Source organism: Labeo rohita, chromosome 15 (assembly GCF_022985175.1).
Source record: "Labeo rohita strain BAU-BD-2019 chromosome 15, IGBB_LRoh.1.0, whole genome shotgun sequence".
Lineage (NCBI taxonomy): Eukaryota > Metazoa > Chordata > Actinopteri > Cypriniformes > Cyprinidae > Labeo > Labeo rohita.
Window position 1 is genome coordinate 15,563,302 of NC_066883.1, and position 17,770 is coordinate 15,581,071.

General features: G+C 43.4%; 1 protein-coding gene across 1 annotated transcript; it reads left to right on the plus strand.

The window, feature by feature from the left end:
- Positions 1 to 680: 680 nt before the first annotated feature.
- LOC127176783 (calcium-activated chloride channel regulator 1) lies at positions 681 to 12,667 on the plus strand. The gene is made up of 15 exons (XM_051128565.1): positions 681 to 893; positions 5,242 to 5,275; positions 5,479 to 5,616; positions 5,739 to 5,889; positions 5,973 to 6,078; positions 6,165 to 6,324; positions 6,434 to 6,661; positions 6,816 to 7,040; positions 7,151 to 7,331; positions 10,049 to 10,155; positions 10,247 to 10,462; positions 10,558 to 10,822; positions 10,917 to 11,081; positions 11,187 to 11,411; positions 11,503 to 12,667. The coding sequence occupies exons 1-15, from the start codon at positions 781 to 783 to the stop codon at positions 11,901 to 11,903; spliced, it is 2,715 nt and encodes a 904-aa protein (XP_050984522.1). The 5' UTR covers positions 681 to 780; the 3' UTR covers positions 11,904 to 12,667.
- The last annotated feature ends 5,103 nt before the right edge of the window (positions 12,668 to 17,770 follow it).

Genomic DNA, 17,770 nt, shown 5'->3' on the forward strand with positions numbered 1-17,770 from the left:
CTGGCATGACAGTTTAAAATGTTATCTAATCGAATAAAAAAAAAATATGCACAACAAACTAAAATATTTTGTCATTAAAATACAATAATTAACTTTTTTCAAATAAAATAATGCAGTTTTTTAAGAATTTAAAATAATCCAATTTTTTTGTAACAATTTCTGAACATTACACATCGATTGTCATTATTTATTCACCTGTTTCTTTTGGTTACTTATTAAAATCTATAAAAGTAAAGAGTGAAAATTACATTGCTAATGTATATTCAGTGATATCTTCAAAAGGCTTTTAAAAACACTTTTTTTCTCTAACAAATACCGCAAATTTGGTTATGCTAGCACGTGTGGAAGTATTGAAACAACGTGTGTTACAACTAACCCCACGTGCCCCATGCTCCCCACTCCACAATATTTAAAGAATTAGTTCACTTTCAGAATAAAAAAAAGTCTGGATAATTTACTCAAATGAAGTTTTGAGGTTTTGAAAACCTTCCAGGACGTTTCTCCTTAGTGGACTTTAATGGGAATTCATGGGTTAAAGGTCCAAATTGCAGTTTCAGTGCAGATTCAAGGGGGGTTTTCATGTTGAAGCTGGTCAGTGCATATTATGTTTCAAATGGGCAACTGACTCAACCCCTGGATGCTGACAGAATCTAGTCACGCCCCTGCATGGCATTAAACCACACACACAGTTTCACTTTCTCTAATCAGACCCTTTAAAAACATTTGTGACATTGTTTAAAACAAAGTTTGGGAGTTACTGTTCACCTAATCTCTGCAGCTATGGGCTCGAGAGCTGTGTTCTTGTTATGGATGTTGCTGTCGTCCACCTCCACTGGAATCAAACTAGACGGAAATGGTTATGTTGATGTTGTCATTGCAATCAGTTCAAGAGTATCACTGTCACGAATCTGGTCGGTGTCCTGCTGTCCGCTCACCACCAGATGTCACTCTCGCCCTTTCACACACAGACTGTTGCACCACACCCCGGACTACATTTCCCATCAGCCATTACACTTGACCCACGACCAATCAGCGGCGCTATAAAAGCCCCAGTATCTCGCCTTGCTAACCACGGATTGTTTAGATTGTATTGTGTTTTGTTAGCGTTTCCTAGTTCCCAGAGTTCCTAGTTTCCTTGTTCCCTTGTTTTTGACTTCTCGCCTGGACTATCGTTTACTCTCTCTGGATTTTCCCTGTCGCTCCCGTTCGCTCCTGTTCGACCCACGCCTGACTCACGGACTTCTTTTGTGTATCGCCCTCATATACCTGCCTGCTGTTGTCTCGACCTTGCCTGTTTTTCGACCATGTACCTGTCTCGTCCCGTCAATAAAAGCTCGCATATGGATCCGCTCGCCTCACGTCTCTCACTCCACGTTACAGAACAATCCGTCAACACAGGATCCAGCAGCTTCACCCCCGGACAATCAGCCGATACGGACACAGACAGAATTCTCTCCCGGATCAAACAGAAAACACACACACTCGAACAATATATCCGTGAGTTTATTTCAATTTCTAATCATTCCACTCTCCCGGACTGTATTAAGATTGAGGTGTTTTGTGACGGCGTGAACCAGCCCCTCCGTGCGCGACTGAGACGCGAGGGCCCGCGCTCGTCTTTAGAGGCGTTTTTAAACTTTGCGTTTCTGTGTGTGGGTTCGCCGTGTACTGTGGAGGTCGCGAAGGGGGAACGCGACAACGCGGACATGGCAGCCCCGCACCCCGCTCGCAGATTGGTGGTTACGCCGGATCACGACGCCAAAAATAAGTTTGCCGCCTGGATCGCTCGCGAAATGGCGGCGTCAGCTGAGATGGCCGCCGCGCCGGAGCGCGTTAACGTGGCAGCGGCGATAGCAGCGCCCGGTCACAAAATGGCGGCGGCGCCAGCGTGCGCACACAAGATGGCGGCGATGGTGGAGCCCGTTCACAAGATGGCGGCGAGAACAGAGCTCCGACACGTCACAGCCGCCATACAAGAGCCATTTAAAGTCGCAGCTGCGGTTCCTGAGTCAAGTCACGTCCCGCCTGACATCCCAAGATCGTGGCCTATCATGATGGCACATGTGCTGGATTCACCCCTGATGGCTGTACGGGCAGCTAAAATGGCGCTCTTTCACGTCGCGGCTGCTACCCCAGGGTCAAGTCAAGCTCCCAAGTCTGGTCAAACAACAGAGCCAAGTCAAACCAAAGCTGCTGCTCTCCATGAGTCAAGCCAAGACGCAGCTGTTGTTCTCCACGAGTCAAGCCAAGACACAGCTGTTGTTCTCCACGAGTCAAGCCAAGTCACAGCTGTTCCTCATGAGTTAAGTCACGTTACAGCTGTCGTCCCTGAGCCAAGTCACGTTACAGCTGTGTTCTCCCTGAGCCAAGTCAGCTGTTCCTCACGGCTGTCACGTTACAGCTGTCCCCTGAGCCAAGTCACGTTACGGCTGTCGTCCCTGAGCCAAGTCACGTTACAGCTGTCGTCCCTGAGCCAAGTCACGTTACAGCTGTCGTCCCTGAGCCAAGTCACGTTACAGCTGTCGTCCCTGAGCCAAGTCACGTTACGGCTGTCATCCCTGAGCCTAGTCACGTTACAGCTGTTGTTCCTGAAGCAAGCCAGGCCTCAGCAGATCCTCGTGAGTCAAGCATAGTTGTCAGGTCCTGTCATAATGCAGCATCCAGTCAAGCCTCAGCGTCCAGTCAAGCCTCAGCGTCCAGTCAAGCCTCAGCGTCCAGTCAAGCTTCAGCGTCCAGTCAAGCTTCAGCGTCCAGTCAAGCTTCCAAGTCCAGCACCGTCAAGGCGGTCGTACCTGCGTCGAGCAATGTCAGGGCTGATCTCCAAGAGTCAGAATCCAGCCACGTCCCGCCTGACGGCCCAGACTCAAGCCACGTCTCGCCTGACCGCCCAGACTCAAGCCACGTCTCGCCTGACCGCCCAGACTCAAGCCACGTCTCGCCTGACCGCCCAGACTCAAGCCACGCCTCGTCTGACCCTCCAGAGCCCCGTCACGCCTCGTCAAGCTCACGCACGCCTCGTCTGACCCTCCAGAGCCCTGTCACATCTCGTCTATCTGTCTAGAGGCTCGCCACGTCTCGTCTGACGGCCCAGAGTCAGGTCATGCCCAGTCCAACGACCCCAAGTCGAGTCACATCTCGTTTGACATCCCAAGACCACAGCCTGTCGGGATAGCCAGCGCACTGGACCCACCACAACCTCCCGCTGTTGCTCTTCCTCTAATGGCGGTTGCCATCTGGTGTGTGTGGGCTGCACACTGTGCTCCAGAGGTCCCGTCTGGTCTCAAGTCTGCTCCAGAGGTCCCGTCTGGTCTCAAGTCTGCTCCAGAGGTCCCGTCTGGTCTCAGGTCTGCTCCAGAGGTCCCGTCTGATTTCAAGCCTGATCCTGAGCTCCTGTCTGATCTCAAGCCTGCTCCAGAGCTCCTGTCTGACCAGGAGACAGACCCAGAGGCCTCACCAGTCGGAGAAGCTGCGCCAATGCCTCCAGAGGTGTCAGCGTCCGCTGTAGAACCTCTTATGGAGGGGGCGTTTCCCTTTAAACTCTCTGCTTCTCCCTTTATTCTGTCTGGCTCCTCTGTCTCTGCTGTTTCCAGGTTCCAGGCCATAACGCGGTTTCCTGCTCCGCCCCAGCTCCCGTCTGGCCACAAGCCTGTTCCAGAGCTCCCGTCCGGTCACAAGCCTGTTCCAGAGCTCCCGTCCGGTCACAAGCCTGTTCCAGAGCTCCCGTCCGGTCACAAGCCTGTTCCAGAGCTCCCGTCCGGTCACAAGCCTGTTCCAGAGCTCCCGTCCGGTCACAAGCCTGTTCCAGAGCTCCCGTCCAGTCACAAGCCTGTTCCAGAGCTCCCGTCCAGTCACAAGCCTGTTCCAGAGCTCCCGCCTAGTCACAAGCCCGCTCCAGAGTTCTCGCCTGGTCACAAGCCTGTTCCAGAGTGCCCCTTGGTCGGAGAAGCTGCGCCAATACCTCCAGAGGTGTCAGCCATGGCTGTGGATCCTCCCTTGGAGGTGGCGCCCCCCTACAAGCTCTCTGCTTCTCTCCCTACTCTGTTTGTCTCCTCTGTCTCTGCTTTCCCCAGGTCCCAGATCGTAAAGCGGGGTCCTGTTCCGCCCCGGAGGGCCGCTGCGCCTCCTGTTCCGCCCCGGAGGGCCGCTGCGCCTCCTGTTCTGCCCCGGAGGGCCGCTGCGCCTCCTGTTCCGCCCCGGAGGGCCGCTCCGCCTCCTGTTCCGCCCCGGAGGGCCGCTCCGCCTCCTGTTCCGCCCCGGAGGGCCGCTCCGCCTCCTGTTCTGCCCCGGAGGGCTGCGGTGCCTCCTGCTCCGCCTCCTGTTCCGCCCCGGAGGACTGCTGCGCCTTCTCCTATTCTGTCTACCTCCTCTGTCCCTGCTTTCCCCAGGTCCCAGACTGTGACGCAGATTCCTGTTTCGCCCTGGAGGGCGGCTCCACCTCCTGCTCCGCCTTCTGTTCCGCCCTGGAGGACCGCTCCGCCTCCTGCTCCACCTTGGAGGGCGCCCGCGCCTCACGCTCTGCCTCCGGCTCCGCCCTGGAGGGCGCTTGCGTTGCCGGCTCCGCCCTGGAGGTCTCCTGCGCCTCCTGCTCCGCCTCCGGCCCCACCCTGGAGGATTCCTGCTCTGCCAGTCCTGCCTCAATCACCGGGTCCACCGCAGGGACCTGGTCCTCCAGCCCTCGCCCTGTCTCACTCCCGCCCCACCGCTCCCCTGGACTGTTACTCTGTTGGAGCGTCTGGAAGCCGCTCCTTGGGGGGGGGCTATGTCACGAATCTGGTCGGTGTCCTGCTGTCCGCTCACCACCAGATGTCACTCTCGCCCTTTCACACACAGACTGTTGCACCACACCCCGGACTACATTTCCCATCAGCCATTACACTTGACCCACGACCAATCAGCGGCGCTATAAAAGCCCCAGTATCTCGCCTTGCTAACCACGGATTGTTTAGATTGTATTGTGTTTTGTTAGCGTTTCCTAGTTCCCAGAGTTCCTAGTTTCCTTGTTCCCTTGTTTTTGACTTCTCGCCTGGACTATCGTTTACTCTCTCTGGATTTTCCCTGTCGCTCCCGTTCGCTCCTGTTCGACCCACGCCTGACTCACGGACTTCTTTTGTGTATCGCCCTCATATACCTGCCTGCTGTTGTCTCGACCTTGCCTGTTTTTCGACCATGTACCTGTCTCGTCCCGTCAATAAAAGCTCGCATATGGATCCGCTCGCCTCACGTCTCTCACTCCACGTTACAATCACAGGACAACACACTCATTGATAAAATCAAGGTGAATATGTGCTTTTTTCCTGTCTATTTTAACAAACTTTATGTGTATAAAAGGATTTAGTGGCTTTTGTGAAAGTTAATATTTTGTTCCAAAAAGAAATACATAATCAAATTTTAAATTTTTGTTATTGATTTAATTACTTGTTATAAATACATACACACATTTTGAGTTCTTCTCATTTTCTTTTCACTTTCGTCTGACAGGACATGGTCACTGAAGGGTCGCTTCATCTTTATGAAGCATTGGATAAAAAGGTCTATTTGAAGGAAGCTACAATACTAGTCCCACCCCAGTGGAATAGTAAGGATTTTACCAGAGCAAGAACAGAGTCCTTTGAAAAGGTACAGATGATTATTCTTATTTATTTTATTTATTTTATTTTATCTTACCCGTCGAAAATTTACCTCTTCAGTCATTTTATTCACATTTGATATTGCTGACAGAATTCCTATGTCAAACACAGGCAAGAATAAGAATTGATAATCCTAATCCAGCATATGGTGATGAACCCTACACTAATCGGTATGGAAAATGTGGAATTGAGGGAGAGTACATTCATGTCACCCCAAACTTCCTCCGAAACAACACACTTACTAAGCCATACGGGTCAAAAGGTAGGCTTCTTGTTATCCTTCAACATTAATTCAGGTTAATAGAGTAATCTGTTTGTTTTATTAGCAAGAATGTTTGTTTGCAGGAAGGGTCTTTGTGCATGAATGGGCTGATCTGAGATGGGGCATTTATGATGAATACAGTGACAAAAAGCCATTCTACTACTCTAATGACCATATTGAAGCTACAAGGTTATAAACTTTTTAACAAAAAGAAAGCATGTCATTAAAATCGCATTGGAAATGATCTCAGCCATTGATTTCCTGCTTATCTTTAGGTTTAACAAAAATATTAAAGGTGAGCTTTATGAGGATTCTGCTAAAACTCCATGTCGCATTGATCCACAAACTTCACTACCAACTAAGAATTGCAAGTTTTTTCCTTACAAATATCAAAACACACACAGTTCAATAATGTTCCTGCCAAGCCTGGGTTCTGTAAGTATAGATTTTACATGTTCCACAAATGCAACTTAGCTTTGATAATTCACAGTTTGTTGTATGCAATTATAGGGAAGAATTAATCATTCAGAATATTTGGTTTCAGGTGAGCACATTTTGTCGTAAAAATGAGCACAATTATGATGCCCCAAACCTGCAAAATGAAAAATGTGGCAAAGCAACAGGGACCGTAATATTTGAGGATTCTGTGGATAAAGACGCACTTCGTTCTCTAAAACCGCTGCAGACTTCTCCACCAGCACCAACTTTCAAAGTTGTGCAGCGAAAGCATCGGGTCGTTTGTCTTGTACTTGATGTCTCAAAAAGCATGGAAGTATGCAAAAACATCAATTAAACTTTAAAATAAAAATATTCAATGTATTATATCTTTCCACTCTCTGATATGAGCTTAATCATTTTGAAACCGAAGGAAGCATAAAATTGATATCACAAGAATGTTTATTATTATTATTGCACCCATTTTCTAGGGCTCTAGAATTCTTCGACTGCAACAGGCTGCCACACATTTCCTGCAGAATATCATTGAGGATCAATCCAGTGTGGGAATGGTAACCTTTAGCGCTGGTGCTTCTACTCTGAGCTCCTTGACTACTCTTGACAGTGACACCACAAGAGAACGTCTCGTCACTTTGTTGCCAAAAACAGCAGCTGGAACAACATACATATGTAAAGGCCTCAATCTAGGCTTAAAGGTGCCATATTATTTGTACAAGTATACATGTTTTAATGTTTATAATATACTGATGTGTCAAATATATGCTGTCTGTTATATGCCAATGATCTGTGTCTTCAAAACGTAAAGGAACTTAAAAAGGATGATGGGGATGTGATAGGAGATGAAATCATTTTTCTGACAGATGGTGAAGCCACAGATGACCTTAATAGGTGTGTTCCCAATGCAATTAATAGTGGTGCCATTATACACACAATTGCTTTGGGTGATAAAGCAGATAAAGCACTGAGGGAAATGGCGGACAAAACTGGTAAGAAACAGTCACATACAGACTAACAGTGTCCCAAAAATAAGTACTATAGGCCTAGGTGGACATTTGTCACAATTTAAATTTCATTCATTGAAAACCATCTGTCTAAAGTAATGAAATTCAAACTGTGGGATGTACGAAGTTTAAGTTATGAAATTCAGTTAACACATTTGATGGTGGGCATAATGTACTTACATATTTCTGACACAATGCACAAGCATTTTGGAAATCCAGCTACTGTCACGGGTTAGTCGTCGTGTACGGGGAATGAAGCAGGAGGAGAGCAGAGATCCAATAAGTGCAGTATTTAAATAATCCAAAAGAGTACATAAAACAAAAAAGGGAAACAGCAGGGAACCAGCAACCACGACGAAAGGAACGGAATAACAATACAAATCACCGACAAAACATTAGGGAACAACTAACCTTAAATACACAGACAAACTAATCACAACAAGACAGGTGCAAATGATTAGGATAATGACGTGACTAACAAGAACAGGAACAGGAAGACCAAATATGGGCAAACACCGGGAAAACGCATACAAACAGTCCAAATGGCACACACAGGTCTGACATTACCCCCCCCTCCCCCAAGCCGCGACTCGCGCCGTAACATAATACACCGGGGTGGGAGGGTGGGCGCCCTGGAGGGTGTGCAGGGTAGACACAGGAGGGATAATGGTTATGCCTCCAGGGCGGATCCGGGAGCTCTAGGAGCCATGGCGGGACAGGGAATTCGGGGAGCCATGGCCAAGAGCATAGTTCAGGTGACCATGGCGGGTCAGGGGGTTTGGGGAGCCATGGCCGAGCCAACAGTCCTTGTGGCCACGGTGGGTCGGGAGTTCACGAAGCCATGACTGAGTACACAGTTCATAAGGGCATGGCTGAACGAGGAGCTCTAGGAGCCATGGCGGGACAGGGAATTCGGGGAGCCATGGCCAAGAGCATAGTTCAGGTGACCATGGCGGGTCAGGGGGTTTGGGGAGCCATGGCCGAGCCAACAGTCCTTGTGGCCACGGTGGGTCGGGGAGTTCACGAAGCCATGACTGAGTACACAGTTCATAAGGGCATGGCTGAACGAGGGGGTAGCCCCCCCCCCCCCAAAAAATTTCCTTGGGGGAACTTAAGGTCCTGCCAGCCCAGGAGAGCGCAGGAAGGCCGGGCTTAGGAGACGCTGACACAGGGGGGCCGGCGCGCTGGAGGAGGCGCCAACTCTGGAGGGCGCGCTGGAGGAGGAGGCGCCGACTCTGGAGGGCGCGCTGGAGGAGGAGGCGCAGGCTCTGGAGGGCGCTCTGGAGGCGACGGAGGAAGCACAGGCTCTGGAGGGCGCCCTGGAGGCGACGGAGGAAGCACAGGCTCTGGAGGGCGTGCAGGAGAGAGCTCCGGCTCTGGAAGGCGCGCAGGAGAGAGGTGGCGCCCTGAAGTCCCTGACCCACCGTGGCCACAAGGACTGTGTGCTCGGGCTCTGGAGGGCACGCTGGATGCAGCTCGGGCTCTGGAGGAATGGACAGGATCAGTGGATGTTTGGGAGAGCTGGATGGGACCAGCGGAGAGGGAGAGCTGGACGGAACCAGCGGAAACACAGGAGATAATCCACATATATCCATATAGTCCTTAGTATTCCGAGAGCTGGCCGCGGGCTGCGGAGTCTGGGAGCTGGTCGCGAGCTCTGGGCTGAGGATGAGGGAGGAACTATGGAGAATGGGGGTGAGCAAGCTCGTTGGAACAGCACGTGGAGGAAGCTGGCTGTTGGTGAGCTGGAGCGGCCGCGTGTTTACATATAGGGGGAAGGTTTGAATCTTCCACATCGATATAGAAATTGGAATTACAGAGTGCAACGACAAAATTGACAAATTCCGCTACGGGTCTGCGGCAATCGTCAGGGGTAATGGAACGGAACAACTTAACATCAGTTAGCCCTATAAGGAAACACGCGTTGATCATAGCGTCACTCTAACTCACCAAATGAACAACGCTAAGGAATTCCTCCACGTATTGTTCCAACGGCCTCTCCGCCTGTTGGATATTCCACAGGAAATCCTCAGCCCAGTGCATCTTGTGCAGTCGGTGATTCTGTCACGGGTTAGTCGTCATGTGCGGGGAATGAAGCAGGAGGAGAGCGGAGATCCAATAAGTGCAGTATTTATTTAAATAATCCAAAGTGTACATAAAACAAAAAAGGGAAAACAGCAGGGAACCAACAACCACGACAAAAGGAACGGAATAACAATACAATCACCGACAAAACACTAGGGAACAACCAACCTTAAATACACAGACAAACCAATCACAAGAAGACAGGTGCAAATGATTAGGACAATGACGTGACTAACAAGAACAGGAACAGGAAGACCAAATATGGGCAAACACCGGGAAAACACATACAAACAGTCCAAATGGCACACACAGGTCTGACAGCTACACAGCACGCAAAAAAAAAAAAAATATATATATATATATATATAGCCTACATCACCAACAAACGACTCTTATGAACCTGATTTAAATCAGCGTGATAAATTATACAATTGATTACATTTTTTAAATTATCGTTGATATTATGGTCATAATCATACAAAATGCATCCATTCATCAAATTAATTCATTTCATAAACATTTCTAAATCATACCTTTGGAGCAAATGTATCTGAGTAAATCATGATATTCAGTGCCTGTTTACTATCCAATGGATATTTCTCATCTGTTGAAAATAGGAGGGAAATTTATCACAGCCAGTGATAACACTACCTCTAATCAGCTAATGAATGGATTTTCCGAACTAACTGTATCAACAGGAGATCAAACAAAAGACCCAGTTCAGGTTTGGCAAGTGATCGCTCACTGTCCATGGTAAAGTACCTCAAGACTAGCCTATTATGGATATTGATGTTTCATTTTTATCACCCCTTTAGATAGACAGTGTGGGAGCAAAAACATCTGACTGGTTTAATGGGACAGTACCAATAGATCAGACTATTGGTACCAAAACCAGCTTTACAATAACCTATGAAACAACTCTACCTAAAATTAACACACAGTCACCGAGTGGCTCAGTCTACAATCAAATGCAGATGCGTCATGATGAATCATCTAAAACAGTAACTTTAAAAGTTACAGGAACTGCACAGGTATGTGCTGAACTTGCTCAAGATTTTGTTTACTTTTTTTGGAATTGAACTTTTCATGAATTATTTATTTAATAATACTATCATGTGTTTGGTAGACTGGGGACTGGAAGTACAGTATCCAAACTCCAACAGTTCAGGCTCTGACTGTAACAGCAACGAGTCATGCGGCACGAGCTGATGTTCCCCCTATCTTTGTCAAAACCCGCATGAACCAGAAGTTCAGTGACGGCACTAAACCCATGATAGTGTTTGCTGAGGTTAGTCAAAATTACAAGCCTGTAATAAATGCTGAAGTGTGGGCTACGCTGGAGCCAGAATCTGGTCCTGCACAAACGTTACAACTGCTGGACAATGGAGCAGGTGAATGACAAATAATCCATGTTTATAGTCTGCACTCAACTTCACATTTACATATAGCCAAAAGTGCTCAAATAAATCCAGTATTATTTTCTAGGAGCTGATGCTTTCAAGGATGATGGTGTCTATTCCAGATATGTCACAAAGATGGAAAATGGGAGAAGCAGTTTGAAAGTAAAAGTGAAGAATCAAAATGGACAAGCCAGCTTTACTCTCCAAAAAAGGGGGGGTGCTCCATACGTACCTGGATATGTGGTAGACGGTAAACTCTGAGATCAAGACTCTTAAAACATGCTACTCACACATTTCCTTTCCTTCCTCACAACCAGTTCTTGCAGATGTATTCAGGTGGTTCATCTAATTTCAGGTGTGGTGGAGATGAACCCTTCAAAACCTCTAGTTTCGGCAGAATCACCTATAATTGGAAGCTTCAGCAGAACAGCCACCGGAGAGAGTTTTGAGGTGATTCTTAAAAGCACAACTCCACCAAATTTCCCTCCTAACAGAATCACAGATCTAAATGCAGAGATCCAGAACAACACTGTGCTTCTCAGCTGGACAGCTCCTGGTGAGGACCTCGACCACGGGACAGGTAAAGCATACTATTAATACAAAATAGAAGTTGTTATAAACCTAGATCACAAAATAATGTGTCTTCCTTTTTTTTTTTTTTTCCTTTTAAGCTAAATCCTACAAGATCAAGTGGAGCCTTGACTTTAAAATGCTTCAATTCAACTTCAGCAATGCTCATGAAGTCAACATATCTGGCAACTCACCTCAGGAGGCTGGATCAGTTGAACAATATTTATTCAATCTCAGTTTTCCAGTCAAAAATGGCACAACACTCTACTTTGCGGTTCAATCTGAGGACAAAGAAAATGTCAAATCTCAAATTTCCAACCTTGCTCAAGCTTTAAAGATCATCCCTCATCCAGAACCCACAGAGGTGTCAAACCTGAAATGTAGGTTTATTACAATATCTGTTTTCTTGGCCACTGTAGTGATTACTGGCATTATTGCGATAACAGCATGGGCATTGAGACAAAAAAGGCAGCAAGGTTTCTTGATTATTATGCCAGAATAAGAGTATAGTTCCTAATATATCAGCCTAGAAAATCGCAACTTTTAATTTTCCATCAGTCTTAGTACATGATGTAACTACAGATATTGATAAAAATATTGAAACTCTTTGGTCATTTTTGAGCAAGATGCTAACGGTCTAATCAGATTTAATAAACTATGCTAAGCTATGCTAAAAGTGCTACCAGACCCGGAAATCATCTGGATGTATTCGAAAATGGTAAAACTCAACTGTTTAACTCTAGGGGAGTTGGAAAATGAGCCTATTTTCAAAAAAAGTGGAGTGTTCCTTCAACATCTGATACAAAGAAAATATTTATAAAGTTACTTTACTGAGTTTCTTTATTTGTACACTATATGCTTAGCAAGAAAATAATACAGTTGTTAAAACTTTAAAATTGTCTATATTGGAATGTTTGTGTGCTCTTAAGGCAAAATAATTAAACTTCCATGATGGCAGCTGTCTAATTATTTTATTATCATATGCACCCATACGAAAATGTAATATATGTGCTTGTATGAAAAACCTATATATTAAATACATGTTTTATTTATGCCATATCCATATTAGTCCATGGGCCAAGCCAGAATTTGGTACTACACTGTTAAAAATCGCTGTAAAAAACGGCCAAATTTTGACAGTAACATGCTGTTTTCCATTAAAACAGTGCATTCTGGGTATTATTTGTCATTTTCAAAAAAGTAGCCTGCTGCTATGTATCGTGAATTAACAGCGTTCAAAATCGACACTCAGAGACTGTTTAAAATCAAACTCTACACCCTCATTCACTATTCCTTACATGAGTTTACTAATATAGTCCACCTTACAGAGATAATGAAAACTAATTCAGACACTGACGAACAGCTGATGTTAATGAGCAGAATCACTGATTGAAAGAGAAACAAGGCAAACACAAAAACTATATAACTGACTTGAGCCACAGCCTTAGATGAAATCAACTGAAAATTTAAACAACTCAACACACAACTTTACCAACTTCATGCATTTCTAACCAGACTGATTTTATTTCTGTCAGATGTCTATAGAAGATGTTATTGAGAATGAAGAGATGTTTAGATGATGATGTTTTATTGTTTTGTTTGACGATACCATTGTGGAGATCAGTGTTTGCTTTAATTGGGCTCCTGACTCCTGATATTAAAACATAGATATATTTGCTGTAACTGGGTTTTTATTATGCATTAGTTACAGCAATGCTGGTCAGTTGATGTCAGCTATGCCTAGTTGGGCATGAACGTCATCTACTGAACCTGTTCTTGCTTGACTCTTTAGGACTTTATTTTTGAGCGTGTATTTATTTGTTGTTGTTTTTAATTTCACAAAGTGTGTTACAGTATGAGATTTTTGGTAATGTGGCAACCAGAAAATAAGGATTTAGTAGTTAAAATTTGAAACTACTGTAGCATTTATACTCAAATAGAGACATGAAGAATCAGCATATGAATCTCAACAATGGTGACAATTGAAAGCTTCATGCTGCAATGCATCTTGGGTATCAGCACACTACAAAACCTCACCCATGACTTGTTCTCACCATTGCTGAGATTCATATGATAATTCTTGATGTGTGTATCTAAATTATACTAAAGGATTTTTTTTTTTTTTTGAGTGGTGTTTTTTACATCTGCATGCTCAGTTTTTTAGTTTTTTAGTTTTTTTTTTTTTTTAGCATCAATATTTATTCTGAAGAAGTATGAATAGAAATCTTGCTGTGAGGTTTGAAGGAATTTAAATAATGCATGTATAAATGTGAAAGAATGGTCAGTGCAATGTCACAGACTTTGTATGATTTTTTTTTTTTTTTTTTTTTTAAATGAGTGGTGCTTTTTACATCTGCATGCTCAGTTTTTTATTTTTATTATTTTTTTTTTTTTTAAATCTAGCATCAATATTCAATGAAAGAAAAGACACTGGATAAAATCTGTATTATTACCAAAACCACAAACAAGTCTAGATTTTTTTTTTGTCATAACAAGCATGTTGTAAACACACATAATTACAACAACTAAAGTAAAAATAACTTTAAAATGTCACGGTTCAACAGCCCAACTAAAGTAAACACTGATCTCCACCGTGGTAGTGAAAGAAAAAAAAATCTAAACCTCTGCAACTCTCTTCTGTAGACGTCTGACAGAAATAAAGTCAGTGTGGTAATAATTGAAGCTGGTAATGCTGTTTTAGGAGTTTAATCAGATCTTGAGAGATTTAATGTCTTCTTTTATTTCAGTTGACGTCATCTAAAGCTGTGGCTGAAGTCAGTTGTTCTTGTGTTATTCTTTCATTCAGCAATTTTGTTTGTTAACAGCTGGTGTTCATCACTAATGCTCAATCAGAACGTGATCAATCATATAATTATCTCATTAACTTCAGCACTAATTCAGTATTACTCAAACACTCTGTAGTGTTGACACATTATGGCCCGGTTTCACAGATGGGGCTTAGACTAAGCCAGGATTAGCCCATGGTTCAATTAGGACTTTTAAGTAATTTTTATAAACGTGCTTAAAAAAAAACATTACTGGTGTGCATTCTGTGACAAAACAAAGACACTGATATATTTTAAGATCAGTCAGTTCAAGTTTCTTTTTGTTGAAACATCTAAGACTTACATTTTAGTCTAGGACTAGGCTTAAGCCTTGTCTGTGAAACCAGGGGTATAAGTGTTCATTTAAAACTGAGGATTTTGCTGTGGGTTTTAAAGGGTTAAAGATGTACGATGGAAAAAAAAAACAGCATGACATGTAATTTAACAGTAATAAACTGTAATTAATTTACAGCAACACACTGTAGAAAAACAGTAACTTGCTGGCAACCAGAGCTGCCAGTAGTAATATACTGTAAAACATAACAGTCAGATTTACCAAGCAATCGTTATTTTCACTAAAATATTAGTGAATGTTCATAGAAAAACAATTATACAAAGTCATTAACTGGTAAGGAGAGTAAATATTTAATTGTGCCTAACTGATGTGTTTTTGTACAAGAGAGATCTGTTAGTTTAATTTAGTTTTGTGGGTCACCATTGTGCTGGAGAGCAGAGCTTGTGCTTCAGGCAATGATGAGCCACAAGCACTGATGTTTTGCTGCTTTATTTAAAGACAGTAATTGTGGAGTTGCTGATATAGTGACAATCTCTTTACTAAGCACTTTATTACACAAATTTGTGCTTTTGTTAGTTAATTGCAATCTATAAAGATTTGAGTAAAAGTCTATTGCTTCTTTATTACACTTTAAATGTTTGTGGGTTTATATTAAGAAATATTTCTTCTTAGTGGACTCAAATTAAATAAGTTCATTGTACTAACACCATATAAACAATAGTTTTTTTAAAAACTCAAATGGTTTGAAGCAATCGGTTTCCAAAATAAAATGAGTTACCACATGGTATAATAACGGTAACATACTGTAAAAATGAAGAGCTGTAAATTAACGGTAGAGAGCTGTAAAGTAACAGTATAATGCTGGCAACCACAGCTGCCAGTAGATTACTGTTATTTTACAGTGCAATTTTTTACAGTGTACCTAAGGTGGCAAAATTTATTTGGTACCAGTTTATTTGTAGAGTCCATATAAGTACTTTGAAACATAATTACCATTTCAGATGAGTAGCTTTACTAAATTTTTGGGACAATCATTATTTTTGCCATTATCGTCCTACAGTATCTGCACAGCAGGTTTGTATGAAGTCTATTGTAAGAAGTAGCCATACATGCTATATGTTGATTTTTTCAGGACAGTCAGGGCTGTCCAGATCTGCCATAATTTGACATTATATTTGTTGTATATGTTTTATGTTAAAGAAAACTTTTTTTGCATCTATTAAATTGTTATATTTGTATATCTATCTCAAAAGATATTGATGTTAGGGGGGGATATCTTTTCAGATATGGATAGACAAGACTGTCTGCAATCTGATGATATCAGAACCATGATGGTGGAATAATGCATGTCCTAGTCATTTGAAAAAAATATGTATGAACTGTATATGAAATAGTATATTATGCAACAACGACTGGTGCTAGTTTAAAATAAAAAAAAAAACCAGGTTACTTTGTTGTACAGATAAGCCACTAGCATCATCTGAAAATGTGAGTCCTGCTGTTTATTTTGATATGTGTTACCTGTGGAGGCTACAAGCACTTCACTACTTATTCAGCTATGACTCTGTCGTGTGAAAATGAGTGAAGAAATGACCTATGATTACAATTTTGTTTAATCTGATGCATTTTCAAATCATTGTTCTACAAGCACGGTACTAGCATCACTGTGAAGCAGAAGGTCCACTCTTTCTGTTTTATACAGTAACAACTTTGTGAGTATAAAAAATGATTGATGAGTGTGTGGAGATGCAGAGATGGAAGTAGTGCGAGATGGCTGAAATTTCATGTGATTTCAAAACCTGATTACTTCACAATACTTTGCTGCACAGACTAGCACATAGCATCATGATGCTATTTTTAGCACCACATATTTAAATGTTCCTTGTTCTTGATATAACGTTATTTCTGTTATTTTCAGAGCAATGTACATCACAGAATAGAGAAGTATGGCAGAACAAAGTGCAAGTGTTACACAGCCAGAGTGTTTAATACACTGTTCAGATGATGACTCTAATCTTGTGGCACCTATAAATATAGATTCATGGAACACACTACTCAGAGCAGCTAAAATAAGAGGCTACAGCCCCATCCCTGAACTTGCTAAAGACCTACCTGAAGATAGCATACCATCAGTATTGTATCACAGGAAATGTCGTAGCATCTTCACTATATGAAGAAACTGCTTGACAGCATCCTTGCAAAAGAAAGTTCTGCAGAAAGATCTCTCACAGAAGACTTAAGAAAATCCACCGGCATCAAGGGTGTATGAGGCCAAATGTATATTTTGTGACAAATGTAGAAGTCTCCGGGGTTATTGATGGTCACAGGTATAATCGAGCAGTAAGGCTCCACAAGCTGCTCTATGAGACTATCTATGAGACTAGCATGGAAAGGTTTCAGAATCATCAGGAAGATCTTATTCACTTGGAAGCAACTTTGCAAGCAGTCGAAAACCTGTGTGAAGAAATATCTCAGAAAAGATTTGAGGGAACCCTCGAGCAAGATTCATGTCAATGCATTCTGACACTATTCAGTTCCTCAGCTACCTTAGAGAAAACAATGGTCCTCTGTCTGCCTTCTGGATGTCTTATGTGGACATGGTTGAGATTTTGCTTAGTCTTATCCGAGCATCAAGAGAGGGAAACTGGATGATGCATCTTACAGCAATTAGAGCAACCATTCCATGGTGTTTTGCTTATGATAAGCTAAACTTGCCAGATATCTGACATACTTCTATGCTCAAATGTCTCGCTTGGAGGTGGATCATCCTGGTATTCATGCACACTTTATGGAGGGTGTTTTTTCTGTCCAGCTGGGCAGGACAAATCCCTTTGGAAAGATTCCGGTAGACCAGACAAGTGAGGAGACTGTAAACTTCAGAAAACAGAAGTCAGTATCTGGGGTAACTCAGGAACATGACAGGGAATGAGTCTACAGAGTGTTTCAGTCATCAAGATTTGCAGAAGCCCAGGATAAAGAAGGATATGGCAGATGTAAATGCCTTTGTAGAACTTATAGAGAGAAGCAATCATTAGTCTTTCCACAGGAATGGTTGTCACCAGACAAAGCCAGTGATCTGCTGCAAGCTCACCAGACTGGAGAGCAGGCATATCAGACATTCAGAAGTGAATGTTTAAAGAAAGAGTCACCTGCAACCAAGTTTCATGAAAAAAAAAAAAAAAAAAAAAAAAAAAATCTGAAGACATTCTCAAGCATCAAGACAAGTGCTAAAGTAAAACAAGCACAGAA